Source organism: Ipomoea nil, unplaced genomic scaffold (assembly GCF_001879475.1).
Source record: "Ipomoea nil cultivar Tokyo-kokei standard unplaced genomic scaffold, Asagao_1.1 scaffold1026, whole genome shotgun sequence".
Lineage (NCBI taxonomy): Eukaryota > Viridiplantae > Streptophyta > Magnoliopsida > Solanales > Convolvulaceae > Ipomoea > Ipomoea nil.
The window spans coordinates 1,870,940-1,893,391 of record NW_017617454.1 but is presented as its reverse complement, the minus strand read 5'-3'; the positions used below and the strand labels follow the sequence as shown (position 1 = coordinate 1,893,391).

Sequence of the window (22,452 nt, the reverse complement as noted above, 5' to 3'; positions counted from 1 at the left end):
AAATATTTACAACAAAAACAATAATTTTTGTAGTTTCAAACACGTACATGTGATGCCATAGTGCCACTGAACAAAGAGCAAAGATCATGGGAAGTGGAGTTGGAGCACCTCAAGCCAATACACGTCATAATAAGCCAAGTAATCCCTTCCTATTGGCAAATTATTCTATATATAAATAGTTAGTTAAGGTTCCCTGTACCCAAAGTTAAAGATCGAACTCTTGACCTTTGGTTAATGATAAATGAGTTCCTTACACTCAACCACATCATCCAGGTTATCAAAAACTAATTCTGATAATTTGTAAACTTTGCTTTTATATTTATAAAACTCTAAACTTTTTTTTGGTAGCCCAGAGTTTCCACTTAGAAACACAGGCTAATTTTATCGCTGAATTGTAAGCACCTCTATTGGGTGAGATAGCTAGCCTGGAGAACTTGACATTTGATTAATGATAGATGAGTCCTTCCACTCAACCACACCGCATGTTATAAAACTCTAAACCTTAATGCAATATAATTAGTACAACAATGGTTTATATTATCTATACTCATCAAACTACAATAGATTACAAAGCCTAACAATCAGATACTAATTTGTGGTAATCCTAGGTTCTAAAACGTAACTCAATGTCTCAAAACATCTGTGTTGAGACTTACTAGTACGATGCAAAGTAGGCAGGTATCTTTGTCATTTTCTTCTAGGAGGACATTTCGTCTGGTCATTTTCCTCTGCTTTCGAGTTGTGCAACAAATACTTTAATTTCCTGCATACATAAACAAATGGATCTATGAACTGTCCTCCTGGCACCGACTACTATGAAAAGAACAAAACTTGATCCTTTTAAAGCTAATTTACTCATTTCTCAAGCTCTCATGGATGCCATCATTTTTTGCAATGCCATTTGGTGTCATTCCTCCATTATCAGATAATAACAATTAAAAAACAATGTTTTAATTTTTCTTTGTTACTTTCCTGTCATGACTCATGAGTGGTAGAGTGGGGTGAAACACTGCATGATTCTCGTAACTCAAAGTCACAGTTCAGAATTTCAGTTATGATTGGCAAAATATGTAGAAAATTTGATAATTGTAGGCCGAATATGAAAGATGCAATAGTCGGGGACCAACAACGGAAATTACTCGAGAACAATAATTAAAATATAATTCAAATTTATACTTAAACTTAAATTAAAGTATTTGTATAACATGCATTTTTTTAAGTTAATAACAAATAGGGAAAACGGTCAAATAAGCCCTTAAACTTTATCTAAAAAGTCAATTACATCCCTAAATTTTTAATCGCCATCTACTAGAGAAGGCGACCAGTTGAACGACTTCTCCATGGAAGGTGACTACTGGACGCCTTCTCTGAGTGAGAAGGTGACCGAGCGACCAACTGGTCGCCTTCCGCCAGCGTCGCCAGTCGCCGAATTTTCACCGGATATGATGCCTGAACTGAAATGACGTGTAATCGAAGGTCATTTACCATTTCTTAGGCTTCATTGCCTAAATTGAACATGTTAAAGAGTGTAATTGCACTTTTTTAAATGTTTAGAGACCAAATTGACTTTTCAGGTAAAATTTAGTGACTTATTTAACAATTTTTTCTAAAAGATATTGAATTTGAATCCCGAAAATGTAGATTTTAGAGAGTTCTTTGTCATCCTTAAGGTTCAATGCAGGGTACATAAAACATTTGAGATTGGGCCACTATTTATAGAAACAAACAGGCTTAGCAATGTAATTGGGCCACTATTTGACTAATTGGTAAATAATAATGGATACAAGGGAGTAAATGGGCCACTATATTGTTTCCTACTTGCTAGATTTTTTATTTATTTTGCTTTTAATTGCACTAATATACATAAATAATTATTTTAAGGGAAAATGGCACTTTTTCCCCCTGAGTTATATACTTATAGCACTTTTCCCCCCTCAATTATTCAAGTGGCTGTTTTTCCCCCTAAAATGTTAAATGGACATATTTACCCTTAAAATAAATATTTTATTTATTTTTCTTCTCCAACAAATTATGACCATAATTTGGTTCAAACCAAATAAACACTATAGCAACCAAACCGAAATATTCCAATTACAATTTAGAATCGAAAATTGATATTTAGAGTTTATTAAAATCCCGGAATGGACGGTTCATGTTCCGAACTGAAAAAATAAAATACATTTATTGTTGAATTTAGATTATTTTTAAAATAAAAATAAAATTTTAAAATAAAAACGGTTCAAAATCGCGAATCGGGTCCGGAACCGCTGGTTCACGGTTCAGGATCCAATTTCTTTGATTTATAATTTTAATAAATTGAAATCCAAATATTGGGTTCTAGATCTGAATCATAACCGAAAACTTTTAATTCGATTGCTATAGTGTCCGATTCAGTTCGAACCGAATCGTGGTCATCCCTACGTATACGCAATAATTTGTTGGAGAAGTAAAATAAATAAAATGTTTATTTTAAGGGTATAAATGTCAATTTAATATATTAGGGGGAAAAACCACCACTTTTAGAATAATTGAAGGGGCTAATGTGCTTACCTAAATAATTGAGGAGAAAAAAGTGCTATAAGTATATAACTCAGGGGGAAAAAGTGCCATTTTCCCTTATTTTAAAAAAAAAAGTAATAAAAATGAATGCTGCATTAAGGAGACAGTACAATCCAAATTACTTAGCTAGATTTATGCACCAAAAAAATGCTTATTAAAAAAAAAAAACTAAATAATGTGTTATCTTCAAATATCCACTTTTCCATTTTAAAATTGACTGAATTTGACAATTTTAATTTTTCCGATCACCACTTTCATTGATAGCTAGAACAAACCATTATCCACCATTCTAAATAATTTTTTCTCTTTTAATTTTTTTTTTAATCAAATTGAGAGATTATCTGCTCATATCTCACTTAAGAAGATAACATCAATGGATTGTTTGCATATGTTAGACTGAGTCTACGGCTCAAAAACATGTGGGTTGGAAGATTGATGGCATATTATTGGCTTTAGTTGCTTTCTTGCCGAAAAGAGTGCATTGACCCAATGGCACGGAGACCTGTCTATTTGTGGTTTCTTGTCATTTTCCTCTTTTATTTCTTCCAAGTGGATTGTGGTAAGAAAATAGCTTGGAGAGTAGTTATATGGTCAATTTGTGAAGGTTTATTGTTAATTTACATATATCTAATAGATGTCGATAAGGTTATAAGACAGTTTAATTGGTTAAATAACTTAAATTGATAAGTTAAATAGATAAAATCTAAAAGGATTATTAACAGGAGATTCACAAGATAACTCAACTTACCTTGTAGAAATTTGACTAAGTTTGCCTACCCGTCTACCACACCATTAAACTAGTCATTGTAATGGTCTAACAATACACATACCTCTTGCCCAAGGCCACGCCCACCAACCAAAGAGCACTATGCTATCATAATTATATTGTATGTTGTAGTGTCGACATGACACAAGCTACTAAGATTTACCATTCTATTATCTAAACATCTTTCATCTTATTCGATCTACATCTCATTTGTACATTTTTATGATAGGTTATTACTGTATTGAGCTATTTAACCCCGATCTTTTTTAGTCGACTCATCTCTCAATTATTTTGTATTCAAGTCTTATAACATCCTTATCATATTTATCAAAATATAGGAACCACTACTCTTTCTTCCCTTATTTCCATCCTTTGGACCTAAATATAGTAAAAACAGATCAGAAACTTTTCTCTATCAAATATTAAAGAGCCACACTTGTGTGAGACCGACTCACGGATCCTTATTCGTTAGATGGGTCGGGTCGGGTCGCATCAACATGCAAATGTCATACTTATATGCTCATATGTAATACTAATCATGAATAAAAATTTTGTTACTTATAAGAAAAAATGTAAAACTTTTGCATTTTGATGTAAAAGTATTATATTTTCTATCAAAAGCATTACATTGTCTATAATAAGTAATATTGGCAAGTGCTCCTTACTTATAAGGGAAAATATAATACTTTTAAGGAAAAATGTAATATTTTTAAATCGAAATGTAAAAGTATTACATTTATCCTTATAATAACAAAAATTTTATTCCTGATTAGTATTACATTTGAGCATAGAAGTATACAGGGACGGAGCCAGAAATTCGGTTGAGGGGGGCGAAACAGTACATACGGATTCGGAAAATTTTTCCAGAAAAGGCGAAACATTAAAACAAAAGAGATAATTTAAAAATAAATAAATAAACTACCTAAGAAATATAATTGTAAATATTGTTGGATATGGACGAAAAATAAAACACATCGAAACTTTATAAAAAATATTCATAACAAAATATGAAACATAATTAATAAAATAATTTGAATAGAAAACACATTATAAATTACACATCTTATTATAGAGTGTGTGCATGTAATATTAAAAGCTATTAAAAAAGAATTGTAAAACTATGTTGATGCTAAGATTGGAACCCTTAACCTTATTATTACCAAAGATGTGCTCTACCACCTACTCTAACTCAATTTTTGTTAACATTTTATAGTTTTTTTATACTAATACTAAAACATGTACTATATATACATATATACATACAACTACTATATATGGGTGGGGTGGAGGGGAGGGGCAGCCGCCCCCCCCCTGCCCCCCCTCTCCCTCCGTCCTTGGAAGTATATCATTTATGCGTATAAATATTACATTTTAATTTTGACCCGACCTATCTCACGATGAGACGGTCTCATACAAATTTTTACCAATATTAAAAGGCTGGTTATATGGTTTGAGCAATTTGTGGGCATATATGCTTGATGAAAAATAATGCATCTGACCCGCCGGTGACCTAACTTAAGCTTCTGTGTACGTACGCACACTCAATCTCTACTGGCTTAGTGTTTGGTGTCCAACTCCACCTTTCATTATCTCAGCTTCAATTTGAAGCCTACTCAGCAATTGCTCCAAATCATCATTTATTTGTTTTAACAAATACCATAACCACAAGAATCACCTACCAGAAAACTCTAGCCAGAAGCCTACTCAGCAATTGCTCCAAATCATCATTTATTTGTTTTAACAAATACCATAACCACAAGAATCACCTACCAGAAAACTCTAGCCGGGTTTATAAATAGTTAATTTGATAACCATAAAATTCTAAATTCAGCTCTATATGAGAGTTGTATATTATCTTTCTTGCGTACAATTACCTAAGTTGATTTTTCTAGTCTCCTTATGGTTATTGGGTTTCGAGCGGATAAAAGCGGACGTGGGGATTATGATCGGGGTGCAGCGTAACTAAGAGAGCCATTCCATTTAGGGCGAGAAAAAATGGACGGGCACGGGCGGTCTGTCGATTGGTCAGACGACGACTACTTCACCTTTTGTCTTGATTAGTATTAGCCGTCTATCACGGAATGGAATAGGGTCCTTTGTATGTCGACTAGGGTTACAAGGCAAATTCAAATAATGACGTCAAATTTTCCTGTAAATCAAGATTGAGTGGATAAAATATAAGTCTCGGTATTTAAAATTACGAGTTCAGTTAAAAGTTAAACTAGTGAAATAACAATTGAAGGGGGGTGGGGGGGGGGGGGCGGGGGGGTGCATTGAGCATCATCTCTCGCAACGTAACAAAGCGTAACAAAGGCTCTTGTTGGATCTGGAAATTAAGTCAAACTGAAGGGCATGGTGTCACATACACAAAATGGATACTACCGCAGTGCGTAATGGATAAATGGCTGTAAAGCGTTGAACACTATTTGTATGTGGACCTATCATTTTAAATTATCATATATATGGAAGATTCGTTCACTCAGAGTGGTATAGGTTTAAACTAACTTTTGGTTCTCTGAGTGCTTTTTAGGTAGTGTTTGAATGAAACAGTTCCACCAAGTTGGTTTTTATTTTTTTGACTTTCAATTACGTGTATAAACCTAGTACACTTATTATAATTATTTTGCATTAAAAGTTTTTTAAAAATTAAAATAAGTCATGAATAGTGCAATTGAACCTAGCAAAAATAAAAAATTAATTCAAATCTCTTAAATCACAAATTATGTTCAATTGAGTTCTAAACATTTTATTTAGTAGGTTAAAGCTTTATGTTTTTGTTTCTAAACTTCATCCATATGTCCAACTAAGTTGCCCATGTAGACATGCTAAGATTTTATGTGACTAATATGTGGGTTGACACATAAGTTTCTAATGCTAAAACGAAGCTTAAGTGTATTTTTTTTTTTTGAAAAAAAAAAACAAAAACAAATAAACTATACACTAAGTATCCACATCAGCAGTAAGAATGCATGTTTTAGCTCAGATGTCATCCACGTAAATAGTAATTTAATAGACTATACACTATAACTCAATTGAACATTTTTTTAGTTTGAATGGAGTTGAGGCCTTTTAATTTAAGGGTCGGGCTCAATTCTCTTGATTTAAGAAGTTTTGACCTTTAAAAAAAGACGTGTACTTATAAAGGGGTCTTTGGTAGATGATTGTTAGCTGATAGCTGTTAGTTGATTGGGTTAGTAAATTTGACTAGTTAATAACATTAGTTGATTGTAGAAAAGTATTTGGTAAATTAGTTATTAGTTATTAGTTGATTACATACAAAATGATTTTATCAAAAAGTTGAATGAAAAAGCTACTTTGGACAGCTCTTTAAATTTTAATATTTTGGATCAATAAGTTGTTACAAAAAATTAATTAATCAAACGCTCATATTAATTGTTTAATCAAGTCAAACAGCTAATAATATTCAAATAAGTCAAAATTGAAGACTATTTATTTTACCAAACAGGACCAAAAAAGTAATTTTATGAATGTTTGGGTTCTGTTATACTTTTATTTAGACAATATAAACGACTTTTATTTAGACAATAAACATTAAAAAATTTATTTAAAAAAAAAAAAAAAAAGAAAGAAGAAGATATAGATTATCACTAAAGGCAATTGTTTATACTTTTTTTTTTTTTATCATAACTACTTTCTCAACTTACTGAAACACAAATAGTCAATACTACCCTAATGAGACTCAAACTCATGACTTTTCATTTGAAGGAGGCACTTAAGATCACAATATCATTGGCTAATACAATTATATTATTATATATAATATACTGAAAATATCAAATACTCAACCCGTCTCATTTTATGTGTTTGGTTTAGTTACCGAGGCTTGACTGGAGTTATTTTTAATCTTTTTTTTTTGAATGCGGAGTTATTTTTAATCTAATTTTTCATAATATTAAATTTAGTATTAGTATACAAAATTTATATATTTAGAAACTACTCTAAAAGTACTATTAAACACACAAATCAAATTTTAAAATAAATAAAAAATACTCACAAAAATAAATAAAGAAGAAATATTTAATTTGACCAATGAATAATAAATAAAATGGAACAGTGAAAGTACAATAATTATAAATGTATCATTGCCATGGTAGACTTTCGTATCAACCTAAATATGAATTTCGTTTTCATCGTCCCACACTCCCACTTGATGCAACAACCAAAAATAAAATAAAAAAGAAAAAGATTACAATTTAGAGAGTGAAGTAATTATCATATACGAAACATAATTATTTAATTAATCCAAAACGGGAAGGACACAAATGTCATTTGTGCAGGAAAAAAAAAAAGGCAGATATTCCAAATAGACTCCCGTCAATCACAGCAGCGTGAGAAACCGGTAACTTTCCCGGCATTTCAAGATCCTCTCTCTCTCTCTCTCTCTCTCGTTTAAACTTCAATCATCAAAGCATTTAAGCATTCAAATCCGAAGACTAAACCTGGGTTGATCTCAAGAACTTTTCAACACGTATTATAACAGAGCATTTAAGGACGAAATTAATGATACAAGTACCTCAACCGCTCTGAAGACGATGGTGAGAGTAAATGACTGGTGATCAAGGGAAGCAAGCTAAGGTATTATTATTACTCTAATGGCGGATAGGAAGAGTGCATTTATTAAGGAGCATGACCTTCCCAACAACCTCTTTATTTATTTCCTCTGCATTAATGGCGGCTCCCCAAGTCAAACATCCTTTTTGATTTGTTTTTTTTTTTTTTTTCCTTTGCATCGGCTAATACGGTCTCTCTTCTCTCTGTTTGCAGAAATCTGATGGTTTGCTTTTTTCATTAACTCGAAGCGCGGTTTATGATAATAATGGGGTTTTACGACATATTCATCGGACTCGCTTTCTTCAACCTTATTCTGCAATGCGTTGTCGGGAATAATGTAACGAGATGTCATGACAAGAAGCTCCCTTACCCATTTGGATTCTCAGAAGGTTCTGGAATACGCCTGAATTGCAGCGGCGACGGGGATGCCAAAATCGGGGGATTTAAGGTTCAGAATCTGACGGCTGACAGTATTCTGGTCAGCATTCCGGTGAGTTGCCGCCGTCGGATTGAAAATCTCTTGCCGCTTAACGGCCGGAACTTTAAGATGTCGTCGCGAAACGGTTTTCTGCTGGAGAATTGCAGCGAGCCGGTGACGAATTGCACGGTGCCGACGAGCTGGGTGGAGAATCGCCTTGGATGGCGGCGGTGTAATTCGACGAATAACAACACGAGTTGTTTCTCCGATGTGGGTAAAGGTGCGAGCTTTCTGAACTACGACCAGCTGAAGAGTTCGAATTGCGCGGTGGTGGTGTCTTCAATCGCGGTGGATAACACGACGGGTCAGAGCTCCGCCGTGTCGCTGGAGCTTCAGACGGTGGAGCTTGTGTGGTGGCTGGAGGGGAACTGTAGCTGCCATCGCAATGCCAGATGTTCAACCGTTGACCTTCAAAACGGAAGCAACGGGTACCGGTGCTCGTGTAATGATGGCTTCGTCGGAGATGGTTTCGCCGGCGGCAATGGTTGCCGGAAAGGTGAGATCTTTTTGGTCAAATTATAACTAAATATTTTTTTTTTTTTTGTTGACGAGAGAAACTCGCAACTATTACTGATATTGTTGGTAAATTTTATATGGGGTAAATCAGTCTATGTTGTCGTAACTGACCAAAGGCCAATAGGTGGCTCTTACTAACAGTCAAATATTATGGTTACCTAGCTAACAGTCTGACTAACTTGGCTGAGATTGTACAATTCTTTTTTTCTTTAATTTTGTTTAAATTGGAATTTGGGGATGCTTTAGTTGAATTTGACTTTAAGCAAAATGATGATGTGAAAGATATGAATTTTGGGTGCCTTTATCCTATGGGCACAACATATGAGCTGGCGATCCATGGAAAACCTAGTTTAATTGTAATATAAAATGAATATAGACTATGTAGTACATACAGAACTTAGAATGGGTCAATAAAGCTTTCTGGGTTTGAATCCATGAAAGTTGCTTTTGAACTTCATAGCTGTTCATTGTTGAATGCTCCCTTAGTGACCTCCAAATTGGACTTGGAATTTAACTCTTAAGATTCCTTTTGCCTCCCATGAATTGCCTGGACTTACATTCTTAGTTCCTTTATCCTGTTTTCTTTTTCTTCGACGCAATTAAACGGGCTAGAAAATCATCATAAAAGATTCAAACTTGCACAAAAAACTTTTGCAAGGAAGATCAACTAACTGAATTTACAGTATCGGTTCTTGGTCATTTCTGGCTATCTTAACATGAAGAAAAGTCATAGTCTTTAGGTGGGTGGAAGGTAGACTAGTCATAAGATAATAACTATTTTTGTTTGATTGGTCAAAGTTGTTTTGTTCTCTTTGCTAAACAACTTCTTGCCATTTCCCCAGTTTCTGGTTGCAATGCTTCCAAATACATGTCTGGTAAATGTGGCGGGACGAGAGTTGGCGTTCTCGTTGGAGGTAATAATCACTAATAAAAGTTTTTAGACGAGATGAAACACATATATACTTCAATACCATATAGAAATGACTTTGGCTCGTGTTTACAGGAGTCGTTGCGGGAGCTGTTTTAATGTCTCTGTTGGCTCTCGTCTACTACTGCATTCGAAGGCGGTCTGCATCTCTGAAGAAACGAATGAGTGCTAAGCGGTTTTCAGAAGCTGCAGGGGGGTCGAGTGTTCTTCTATTTCCCTACAGAGAGCTCGAGAGAGCTACGAATGGTTTTGCTGATGGTTCCCGTCTGGGAACCGGGGCGTATGGCACGGTTTATGCAGGAAAGCTCAACAACAATGAACTGGTTGCTATCAAGAGACTAAGGCATCAAGATCCAGATGGGGTGGAGCAAGTGATGAATGAGATCAAACTTCTATCCTCTGTAAGCCATCCTAATTTGGTTCGTCTTTTAGGTTGTTGCCTCGAGAATGGCGAGCAGATCCTCGTTTACGAGTTCATGCCTCACGGGACGTTGGCTCAGCATCTGCAACGAGAGCCCCGGTCACATCTCCCGTGGACCGTTCGCCTCGCCATTGCCACTCAAACCGCTCAGGCGCTTGCTCATCTTCACTCGGCTGTGAATCCTCCTATATACCACCGGGATATCAAGTCCAGTAATATACTATTGGATTCGAGCTACAACTCGAAGATAGCTGATTTCGGGCTCTCGAGATTTGCAATGACAGATGACTCCCACATTTCCACAGCACCGCAAGGGACCCCGGGCTACTTAGACCCTCAGTACCATCAAAATTACCATCTTTCTGACAAGAGCGACGTGTACAGCTTTGGGGTCGTGCTCGTGGAGATCATAACAGCTAAGAAAGTCGTGGACTTCTCCCGCCCCCACACCGAGATCAACCTGGCAGCCCTGGCAATCGACAGGATTGGGAAAGGGCACATGGACGAGATAATCGATCCATATCTCGAGCCACATAGGGACGCCTGGACACTTTCATCGATCCACAGGGTAGCGGAGCTGGCTTTCAGATGCCTCGCGTTCCACAAGGACATGAGGCCCTCAATGACAGAAGTGGCAGATGAACTGGAGCAAATCAGGCTCAGCGCTTGGGCTCCTGTCGAGGAAAACGTATGCATGACGTCCTCAGTCGCCTCGTCTTGCTCCTCCCCACGCAATGGCAGCGAGAAATCGTTTGGTAGTTCGACTAAGAAAGGCGGGGTGGGAAGTAGGAGGGTGATCCTCCCCCAGAAAGTCATCATTGGCCTGTCTGCCATGGAGGAAATTAAGGATAGTTCTCCAGTTTCTGTGCAGGATCCATGGTCAAGTAAGGACAGTTCTCCAGCCAATACCTTACTGGGTAAATGAAACTGCTAGTTTAGAGTTTAGACACAACAATCTCTATATATATATATAGCTGGCCTGTATCTACTAGTATATTTGAAGCTAAACACCAAACAAGTATAATACTAGTGTTTATTTTTGGCGCAATATACTTACCATTCTGCTCTGATGATGATTTCTCCATGGTGCCCTAAGTGCCTAGTATAATTTTACCAATCTTGTTTTTAGTCTATGATGTATGCTAACATTCTGGGTCATGGGTGGCCCAGAAAACTTGCAGTCATTATGTAAGGGTGTGTACGATAAATTTTACTATAATAATCTGCAAACCAGCGTCACTTAAAACTTGCTTTTAGCACGCTATTAGGGACTTAAGAAAATTGAACATTTTTATGTGTAACTATATGTAAGATTAAGACAATTTTAGCTAAATTGATCAGTGGGTTGGTTACTTCGAATGGAAATAACTTATTGACGATTTGAGCCAATTAATTATAGGTAACCAGTTCGAGCCTCAATGGAGGCGTTATGGCTCTTTGTGCTTCAGTAGGTTGAGAAAGTAATTATGAACAGATACTACAATTTACATATAATAAAGCTATATGGTTGGGAAATAATTAATATTACAATTAATTACCAACATTATTATTACTAGCTATAAATATAAAATAGCCACAACATATATTACTATAAAAAAAAAAACACAACATTTGAAAAATAAAATAGCTATTTTTTTTTTCGCTCATAACAAAGGATTACATTTATTGAATTAATGGAGTTATTAAATGTTATGATATTAGGATTAAGGATTTTGATTCTCGATTAATAGAAAATATGAAACGATGCAATATTAATTAAATCTCTGACTTTACAATGAAAGTCTATTTGATATGCTTTTGTTATTTATGGTGGTTCTTGGGATTACAATATTAATTAAATTTTCGATGAAAGCCTATTCGATATCTGAAACAGTGCAATTAATGCGAGCCTCTACATATAATTTTTCTCCCTCTCAAATGCATCAAAAAAATGGCAGAAGCGAGAAGGAATGAAGAAAGCAAATGTTGCGGGCCGTGGGTCAATTATTGGACTTCAGAATTAAAAAATATTATTTAAGCCATAAATAAAAATTTAAATATATATAAATGTATATATCGTATGGGTCTTTAATGTTTTTCTAGATGCCTAAACTTAGGACTTTTAAAAGACAAAAAAAATACATTTGAATTTGATACTGCTAATTCTACGTAAGCAATATAAATAACACGAGACCAACTAAAGCAAGTAAAATCTTTATTGATCCCAGTAAAGGCCCTAAGTACAATCTACTTGGTTGCTCTGAGTACCGACTGAGTGCGGTCGGGATTCTCTAATAACAACCTATCGATCGTCCAAAAGTCCCCTACACTGTAGCTACTGTGGGCATTTATAGCCGCTGTGCCGGAGACAAGATCCCAGCTGCTCGGCATGTCTTCCACGTAGCCACCACGTGCCATCCTCCTGGGTGCCCTGCCTGTCGATGTAAAGAGCCGCCACGTGTCTTTAGTCAGCTCTCTCGCCGAAGGACTACCGTTCGGGGTTGACACCATCGCTCGGGCAACTCCCGGTCGGTTCCCGACCGGGTTCTTCTCAAGGAGCCCGACCTGTTACCTGCAAAGACAAGGAGAAAGAGACAAAGACTCCTCGGTCGTGGTGAAGCTATGTCGGTCGGGATATTCCCTACCAAGAGCCCCCCAGCCCGGGCCTTTTTGATCAGTCGGGAAAAAACGGGACGGGATGAAGAAGCCCAACCGTCAGGTATTAGACCGACCGGCCAGCTGTCATTCCCCCCTACGCCACGTGTCGGCCTCTGCCGGCCTCGGCGATCCCATCCGTCGCCTCGGATTCAGCGCGGGTCGTGTCAGGCAAGTTGGCCCATTTCCCGCCTAAATGCCCTCCTATAAATAGGCCCTTGAGGCCCTCATTTGAACTTTCCTCACTCTTTCGCATCAGTCGGTACCCTCAGAGAGACCCGAGCGGAGCATCTTAACAAGGCAGTCGAACAAGCAAACTTCAACTTTCAAGCTTCAAACTTCAATCTTCTTCCAATCGGTAAGCTCTTAACCCTCCTCTTTACTTTAGGCTCTCATTTATAGGTAGAACTGCTAGGTCAACTAACTGTCCCGGACGTCTCAAGTCCCTACTAACTCCGACCGACCTTTAGGTAGATCGATATGACGGACTCAGACAGTCAAAACGCCTTGATTGCTGATTACGACGAGGAGGTCGAGCACATCAGCGACGAGGAGGTGGACATTATGTCCTACACTCCCGAAGCCAGCCCCCGAGCAACGTCAGCCCCCGATCGAGCTGTCGAGCACAACAGCGCATCAAGCTCCTCCGGGACGTCGAGCTCCAGCTCCAGCGGATCGGGGAGCTCTAGCGAGGAAGAGGAAGAGAGAGCCACGTCAAGCGGGCGGGGTTCTCCAACCGGGGGCGTTAGGGAAACGCCTACCCGGGTGGTTGGGGACCACCCGGAAGCTGCTCCTCGAGGAGGTGATCGAGAAAACACTCCCGAGCAGACCGCAGAAGACCCGGCCGGGCCGGCCACACCAGCCGTCGAGCTCGAGTTCTTGAACAGCGAGAACGTCGAGCAAGAGATGAGCCTGCTGACCAAAGGCGAGGCGGCTCGGATTGCTGAAATACTCCGGGGTCGGGCAGAATTCGACACGAGCCGGCAGCTGGGAAACGTGATTGAGAGGCATCGGGGCAAGTGGATTGGGATGCACTACGACTCCCTGATGGCCCCGATCGCCATTCCCTTCACCCCCCTCCTGAACGCCTTCTTGGCCTATTACCGGGTCGTCCCGGCCCAGATCTGCCCGAACGCACATCGGATCCTGGTCTGCTTCCCACAGATATGCGCTCGGCACGAGGCCGAGTGCACGATGGAGTTGTTTAACTTCATCTACCAGATCAAGGTTCTCTCGGGCCGCTACGGGGGTGGGTTCCTGATGCTGCAATCCCGGGCCGACATGTGTGCAATCAAGGGGCTGCCCGGGAACAACAAGGGGTGGAAAAACAGGATTTTCTCCCTTAAGTACGAGCCCTGGATCTTCCCGGTCGATCGCGTCTGGAGCACACATTTTCGGAAACAAGTGGTGCCGGACGAGACTCAGGCGCTCAAGGAAACGGTTGCTCGGATCTCGAGCGAGATTCATGAGTACACCATCTTCCGGACGGCTGACAGTCTGGAAGCAGCCCAGCTCCCGTCCCCGACCTACGAGCTAAGGGAGAAGTACCTGCCCGTGCCGATGGGCGTAACGGTCGCCAAGCCCTCGAGGCGAAGGAAGAAAGGTTTAACCCGAGCCGTTTATCCCGAGCTAAACTCTTATATTACGATCGCACTAACTTGGGTTTTCTTCTTTGTTTGTTTGCAGTAATGGCCGAGTTCGGTGATGAGGATGCCCCCCTTCCCCCGCCCGCCAAGATCTCTCTTGGCGGCAAGAAGAAGGCGAAGACCAAACCATCCGGGGAGAAGGAGATCCCCTCCGGCCGACCACTGAGCGCCTCGACCGTGACGACGGGCGAGGGCTTCATCGTCGAGCCCTCCGACGTTCTGATCACTCGGGTGGAGGTCGCCCGGGGAAAGGAGAGGGTCCCCGAGCGGGGAGTGACCGAGGTAGGCGGCATGAAGCGCCGCCGTGATCAGCACAGCCCGAGCCCTTCGGTCGGGCGAGAAAGGGACTCCTCGTCCACGCTGGCCCGGATCGGCAACGCCGCGCCGGTCAAGGAGGATCTGGGGACGATGACCCCGACCCAAGTGGCTGAACGGATCGGCCACGACCTGGCCGAGGTAAGCTCTTCTTAACCAACAGCTTTTTTGTTGAAGTGTTGCTGATCGGGCTAACCCCGAGTGTCTTTTATCTTCGCAGATTTCCCGGGCCGCTCAGCTCCTGCAAGGTCGGGCTATACTGGCCGAGGAAGCTGATCACCACAAGAAGACGGCCGCCTGTCGCTTGAAGGAGATCAAGGAGCTCCAAGCCGAACTGGAGAAAACCCAGAAGGCTTTGAAGAAGAGCGACGAGGACCGGGGTCTCGCCGAGAAGGTCGCCAGCCGGGCGATAGGAGAGGCCAAGGAGCTAAAGGCTCAGCTCGAGAACCCGAGCGAGCTGGTGCGGGCAGCCTTCAAGGACAAGGAGCTGGGCACGGCCTTCCTAACAGCCGCCCGAGGAGATGAGGTCGGGAACGAGTTGATCGTCTCGTTCGGGAAATGGGCCTTTACGGCCGGGAAGCAGAAAATGCTTGAACGCACCCGCAAGCGGTTGGAGGAGGCCCTCGACGCCGATGATCTCCGACTGGTCTTGTCGGCCTTACCCCCGGACGTGGCAGATCCCGGTCCCTCACCCTTTACCCCGACCCCGAAAGCCAAGGCAACCGAGCCTGGGGCTTCGTCGGCGGCTGCCTCGAGCGGAAAAGAGGCGACCGCCAGTGCTCAGGAGGCGAAGAAGTAGATTTAGGCTTCTTTTCTTCTTTTTGTAAGAGACCTTAGTCGGGAGCCCGGTCCCGAGTTGTACCGGGCATCTTTTTTATGAATGAAAAGTTACTTTGCTGAAGTTACGCCGCTCGTCTTCCCTTTCGTACTTTTCCTTTTAAATAACGTAGAAATGCCGATCCTTAATGCTCGACCTTGCGGCCTTATGGCCCGGTCTTGCATAGCTCGACTTGTTCGAGACCCGATCCTATGGCCCAACGGCCCGATCGGAGCTTTGAGATTTCGACGTCAACTTGGCCATACGACCGGGTTTACCCGATCTCGAGGCCTTTGCCGAGAATGGTGAAGATGCATAAGCCCCTACGGTCGGAGTATAACTGAGCGACGGGCCCGTAAGTACTCGCCGTCAAATTGGCCAACCTGAGCGGGATTACCCGGTTCTTAGGCCTTGACGAAATTTTGATGAAAAATACGCAAGCCTCTTCGGTCAGGATGTAACCGAGCGGACGTGGCAGATCCCGGTCCCTCACCCTTTACCCCGACCCCGAAAGCCAAGGCAACCGAGCCTGGGGCTTCGTCGGCGGCTGCCTCGAGCGGAAAAGAGGCGACCGCCAGTGCTCAGGAGGCGAAGAAGTAGATTTAGGCTTCTTTTCTTCTTTTTGTAAGAGACCTTAGTCGGGAGCCCGGTCCCGAGTTGTACCGGGCATCTTTTTTATGAATGAAAAGTTACTTTGCTGAAGTTACGCCGCTCGTCTTCCCTTTCGTACTTTTCCTTTTAAATAACGTAGAAATGCCGATCCTTAATGCTCGACCTTGCGGCCTTATGGCCCGGTCTTGCATAGCTCGACTTGTTCGAGACCCGATCCTATGGCCCAACGGCCCGATCGGAGCTTTGAGATTTCGACGTCAACTTGGCCATACGACCGGGTTTACCCGATCTCGAGGCCTTTGCCGAGAATGGTGAAGATGCATAAGCCCCTACGGTCGGAGTATAACTGAGCGACGGGCCCGTAAGTACTCGCCGTCAAATTGGCCAACCTGAGCGGGATTACCCGGTTCTTAGGCCTTGACGAAATTTTGATGAAAAATACGCAAGCCTCTTCGGTCAGGATGTAACCGAGCGACGGGCCTGCAAACACTTCCTTCATCCCAGCCCCCACACGATTGTGCGCTCGAGGCACAAGTGGGTGCAGTCGTGGAAAGAAGTTGGACGGATCGGGGAAAAATGCTGAGAGCTCCTGGCTTCCCCGATCAGTGGCATGACTTGGGTGTCCGCCAATGTGGAGCGCGTTTTGACCGGTCGATAGATTTCTCCCGGTTGATATATGTCGATCTGATCTGTATGTAACGAAGGTGAAAGAAAATAACCGATCGGGCCGCCGCATACAAACGGTCGAGCAATCATCGATCGTATATACATTAAACTTTCCCGCTCGCAGGCGGTTGAATTAATTTTACAACCATAAATTTACATAGAAATGACGACCGGGACTAACTCGCAGGTCAAGCCCCCACTTCGTCTAAAAATACAAAAAATAGGCTAATGCCTAAAGAGAACGAGGTGCTCGGAATTCCAAGTCCCCTTTATTAGCCGACCCGTCGTTGTCTCTAGTCGGTATGTTCCCGGCCGGATGACAGCGTTGATGATGTACGGCCCTTCCCAGTTTTGAGCTAGCTTTCCCCCTTCCAATGGTTGACTGGCCTCCCTTCGTCGTAAGACATAATCTCCGACTTGAAAGTAACGAGGGTTGACCCGAACGTCCTTCGAGCTCTTGACGCGCTTCTGGTACTCGGCCATACGCCGAGCGGCTAGCTCTCTTTTTTCTTCGACCGCATCGAGATCCACAGCCATGGCATGGTCATTGTCCTCCGCGTTGTAGGTTCTCTCTCGATCGGTCGGGATCCAAGCCTCGATCGGGAGTCGGGCTTCAGCTCCGTAAACCAGGGCGAAAGGGGTCTCCAAAGTAGCCTCCCTCGGGGTCGTCCGATAAGTCCATAAGACATATGGCAACTCATCGGCCCAACTACGACCGGCCGAGTGTAACTTCTTTTTCAGACCTTCCAATATCGTCCGGTTAGCATTTTCCACTTGTCCATTTCCCTGCGGGTAAGCGACAGACGACCGGACATGAGTCGTCCCGATCGTGGCCAAGAAATTCTGAAAATATTGGCTCACAAATTGGCGACCGTTATCGCTGATGAGATGTACTGGCACGCCAAAACGGGAAACGACATTGCGCCAAAGGAACCGAGCACACTGCTGAGATGTGATCGTGGCTAAGGGCTCGGCTTCTATCCACTTGGAGAAGTAATCTATGGCGACGATCACGAACCTTCTCCGACCGGACAGCTGAGGAAAGGGGCCCAAGATGTCTACCCCCCACCTAGCGAAAGGAATTGCGGTCGTGACTGGCTGGTAGAAGGTTGCCGGCCGTCCAGGCATCCGGGCGTACAGTTGGCACGTCTCACATTCCCGAGCTAACTTTTCACAGTCTAGCTGGAGGGACGGCCAATAGTACCCGATCAGCATGATACGACGGGCCAGGGATCGACCTCCCTGGTGTGAGGAGCAGATTCCCGAGTGGAGCTCCTTCATTACTAACTCGGCCTCGAATGCGGTCAAACAACGCATAAGGGGGCCTCCATACGATCGCCGATAGAGACGACCGTTCACGACTTGGAACCTCGGGGCTCTTAGCCTGGCTTTTCGTGCACGTTGCGGGTCGTCTGGGAGTCGACCGTGCTCGAGGTATTCCTTCAGATCGGTGATCCAGCTATCTTCCACCGGTTGGATTGGATTGACCGGCAGGCATTGGATACTGTGTTTGGGGATCACCAAGATCCGAGCTATCTTCGACATGTGTTCCGGGGCATCTTGGGCCAATTTGGACAAGATATCCGCATCGGCGTTATCCAATCGGGGTATATGTCGGACGATGTACCCCCGGAACTGTGCAAGCTTCTCCATGGCGAGGTCTCGGTATAGTTGTAGACGTTCTCCGTTAACCTCAAAATCTCCGAGGACTTGCCCGACCACGAGCGCAGAATCTGTTTGGGCTCGGATGTATTCAGCCCCCAAGTCCCGAGCGCATTGCAAGCCATTTAGAAATGCCTCATACTCGGCTTCGTTATTGGTCGGGTGGAACTGGTACATAAGAGCAAAATAGACTTTGAATCCTTCTGGGCTCGTGACTACCACTCCTCCTCCTGCTCCTTTTTTGCTACTAGACCCGTCAGTAGCTAGCGACCACCACTCGGCCTCGGGATCCTCAACCTCGGGGGGTCGGGTATCCCGGGCGGTGCACTCGACCAAGAAATCTGCCAGAGCCTGACCTTTGATTGCTGGTCTCGGTCGGTATTCGATCGCGTACTGGGTCAGCATTAACGCCCACTTAACTAGGCGGCCTGATGATGAAGCGGTTCGGAGGACTGGTCCGATCGGCTGATCGGTCAAAACGCGGATCGCTCGACCCTGGAAATAGGGAGCTAACTTCTTCGCGGCTATATATAAGGCATAGACGACCTTCTCTAACCGGGAGTACCGGAGCTCGGGACCATGTAGCGCGTGGCTTACATAGTACACCGGTCGCTGGACCCCTTCCAGATCGGTTCGGCACAATACTGCGCTTACTGCACGATCGGAGACGGCGAGGTACACGTCTAGCTCTTCTCCGAGCTCGGGCTTTGAGAGCACAATAGGTGACATGAGGTACTCCTTCAACTCGTCGAAAGCTGCTCGGCACTCTTCGTCCCAGACGAACCCATTAACTTTTCGCAATACCTTGAAGAAAGGTAGAGCGCGCTCGGCTAACTTGGAGAGGAACCGGCTAAGGGCTGCCAACCGACCGGTCAATTGCTGGACCTCCCGAACGGTAGAAGGTGGTTGCATGTCCAGAATCGCTTTAACTTTGGCCGGGTTGGGCTCAATTCCTCTCTTGGTCATCATGTAGCCGAGGAACTTGCCGGTCTGAACTGCGAATGTACACTTGGTCGGGTTCAGCCGCAACTGGTACTTCCTCATGATCTGGAAGCACTCCCGGAGGTCCCGAGTATGGTCGGACCGGTCCCGACTCTTGACCAGCATATCATCAATGTAGGCCTCCATCGTTCGGCCCAATAGATCGGCGAAGAGCATATTGACCATTCTCTGATAGGTCGCTCCTGCATTCCGAAGGCCGAACGGCATCACTCGGTAGCAATACAGCCCGTCCGGGGTTACGAAGGCTGTCTTGCTCTCGTCTTCATGGTGCATCATTATCTGGTGATATCCCTTGAAGGCATCCATGAAGCTCATCAACTCGGCCCCGGCCGTCTCGTCGACCATTTGATGAATGCTCGGTAATGGATACGGGTCGAGCGGACAGGCCTTGTTGAGGTCCGTGAAGTCTATGCACATCCTCCAAGCTGGGGGCTTTGGAACTAGAACAATGTTTGCCACCCACTCGGGGTAAATAACCGGGCGGATGTGCTCGATCGCCGCCATTTTCTTGACCTCCTCTCTGACAAACTCGCGGCGATCGGAAGATAGGTGTCGTGTCTTCTGCACGACCGGCTTCGCTGCGGGATCGACGGCTAGCTTATGGCAAATGACCGATCGATCGATCCCGGGCATGTCCTCGGGTCCCCACGCAAAAATATCAGCATACTCCCTGAGTATGCTCAGAACCTCTGCTCGGAGCTCGGGGGTGAGGGCCCGGCCAATTTTAATCTTCCTATCCGGGCGGTCCTCGGACAGGGGAACTTCTTCTATCTCCTCGGAAGGTTCGGGTTGCTCCTTCCGTTCTTTAGCCTCTTCCTTGGCTATAGTATTCACCCGGGAAGACGGACCGGAATCGCGTCTGTTGACCGCTCGGGTGTAGCACTTCCGGGCGGACTGGACATCGCCACGGACCACGCCGACCCCATTGGGGGTGGGGAATTTCATGCAGAGATGGGGCATGGAAATTATCCCACCGATCTTCATGATGGCGGGTCGGCCTAGGATGATGTTGTGGACGCAATGGAGGTTGACCACAACGAATTCAAGCTCTGTCTTGATCGACTTCGGGGGGGTGCCGATCTCGACCGGGAGAGTGATTTTGCCTTCGGGGTAAATGAGGGCCCCGGTAAATCCCGACAGTGGTACACCGACCGGAGTCAGCTCCTTCCTGTCGAGGCCAAGCTTCTCGAACACGTCCAAGTATAGGACGTTCACACTGCTACCCGTGTCCACCATAACCCTCTGGACGTCCGTCCCCTTGACATCGATCGTGACCACGAGCGCCTCCATGCCGTGGTCACTGCTGCTAGGTTGGTCCTCAAGGGTGAAGGTTATGGGTTCCATCCTCTGTCTTTTCCCGGTCTCCCGAGAATCTACGATCGCGACCGGGCAGTTCGTCCTCGATCGAGATGCATCTTCTAGCCCGCCAAATATGACATGGATGGTGGGCTTGCTGGATGGTCGGCTGCCAGATGGGGGGTCAAGGTCCCGTCGGTCATCGTGACGATCGTCCCTTCGACCGTCTCTTCGGTCCTGACCCGACCGATCAGAGCGGTGGTGAGATCGCCTGTGATCCCTCCGATCGGTACTTCTCTTGCTATCCTCTCTCTTCCCTACGCACTTGTCCAATTTTCCCAAATTGAGCAAATCTTCCAACAATTGGCGCAAGTGGGTACACCCCTCGGTGTCATGCCCGGCGCATCGATGGTAAGCACAGTGCTTACTCTTATCAGGGCCGTCTCGATCGGGATGGGGGAGTTTGATGAGATTGCAGGACTGGGCGTACTGCATGGCCTCCGCGGCAGATCGGTTTAAGGCCGTAAACTCGCCGTGCCTGGTGCGGGGTCGGGGATTGTCATCTCCTGATCGGTTTTCCGCCCGGCCGGCCGGTTTACGGGACGAGGAGCCGACCTCCTGCAAGCGCTTGACGGCGTTCGCCTCGCCGGCGTTGGCATAGTCAGTGACCCTTCGGAGGGCCTCCTCGTACGTGGTCGGGGGGTGGAGGATAAAATCCTGGTACAGATGCCCCGCCCGGAGGGAGATGTGAAGCATGTGAGTGGCGGTCGCATCATCCATGGGCTCGACCTCCCCGACCGCTGCCTTCCACTTGATGAGGAAGTCGGTCAAGCTTTCCCCTTCGAGCTGCTTGGCCTTTTCGAGGTACATATAGGACTTCCTCACCACTTTGGAAGTAATGAACTTCCGTACAAACTTGATCGCCAGGGTCTCAAATTTGTCGATCGACCCCGGCTGCAGGGTTCGGAACCATTCTGCCGCCCGACCGGTAAGCGTTGAGTAGAAGGCCCTGCACATCACGGCGTCTGAAACGCCCTTCAGCATCATATTGCTGAAGAAATCATTCACGTGAGCCTCAGGATCTGTCCGACCGTCGTAGCTCTTCTCTCCCGAGACCTTTAAGTCGAGCGGGTAAGGCTGAGCCATTACCGCTGCTGTGAAAGGCGTCTGGTGGAGGGTCGATCGGTCGGCCGGGGGTGCTGTAGGATACGCACTCCTGAGCTGCGCAACTTCAGCCTGGAGGTTGTAGAGCAGTCCTCGGGTTTCGTTGAGCTCGGCGGCTTGAGCGGCTTGGGCTGTATCCCGAGCGCGTCGCCGTCGGTGAGATCTCGACCCGCTGTGCCCAGACGAAGCCTCCTGGCTGGCTTCTTGCATCTGCGCGTCTTCTAACCGGCGATCTGGATCTTGGGGTCCCAGTCTCTGCCGCATTTCCGGTCGAAGACGGTCAAAAGCTACCGCTCGGGCAACTTCCTCAGGATCCTCCGCTCGGGCAGGAGCTTCCCCTTCTTGCTGGGCCTGCGACGCCTCCATCGCAACAGCACCCCCCGACCCCAACCGCGAAC

General features: G+C 44.6%; 1 protein-coding gene across 2 annotated transcripts; it reads left to right on the top strand.

The window, feature by feature from the left end:
* Window positions 1-7,669: 7,669 nt before the first annotated feature.
* LOC109180559 (wall-associated receptor kinase-like 14) lies at window positions 7,670-11,308 on the top strand. Of its 2 annotated transcripts, XM_019330198.1 has the most exons (4): window positions 7,670-7,921; window positions 8,111-8,871; window positions 9,734-9,805; window positions 9,895-11,308. In XM_019330198.1, exons 2-4 carry the CDS (start codon window positions 8,154-8,156, stop codon window positions 11,163-11,165), a joined length of 2,061 nt encoding a protein of 686 aa, XP_019185743.1. In that variant the 5' UTR covers window positions 7,670-7,921; window positions 8,111-8,153; the 3' UTR covers window positions 11,166-11,308. The 2 variants fall into 2 exon arrangements, with proteins under 2 accessions (XP_019185743.1, XP_019185744.1); XM_019330199.1 differs by lacking the exon at window positions 7,670-7,921 and having other exon boundaries at window positions 8,090-8,871.
* Window positions 11,309-22,452: the final 11,144 nt, after the last annotated feature.

What these genes read in the sequence shown, in the direction of transcription:
- LOC109180559 (XM_019330198.1), top strand. Translation starts at nt 8,154, where the DNA reads ATGATAATAATGGGGTTTTACGACATATTCATCGGACTCGCTTTCTTC. An exon ending in CGGCAATGGTTGCCGGAAAG is followed by an intron (nt 8,872 to 9,733) that starts GTGAGATCTTTT and finishes CCATTTCCCCAG; the next exon opens with TTTCTGGTTGCAATGCTTCC. An exon ending in AGTTGGCGTTCTCGTTGGAG is followed by an intron (nt 9,806 to 9,894) that starts GTAATAATCACT and finishes TCGTGTTTACAG; the next exon opens with GAGTCGTTGCGGGAGCTGTT.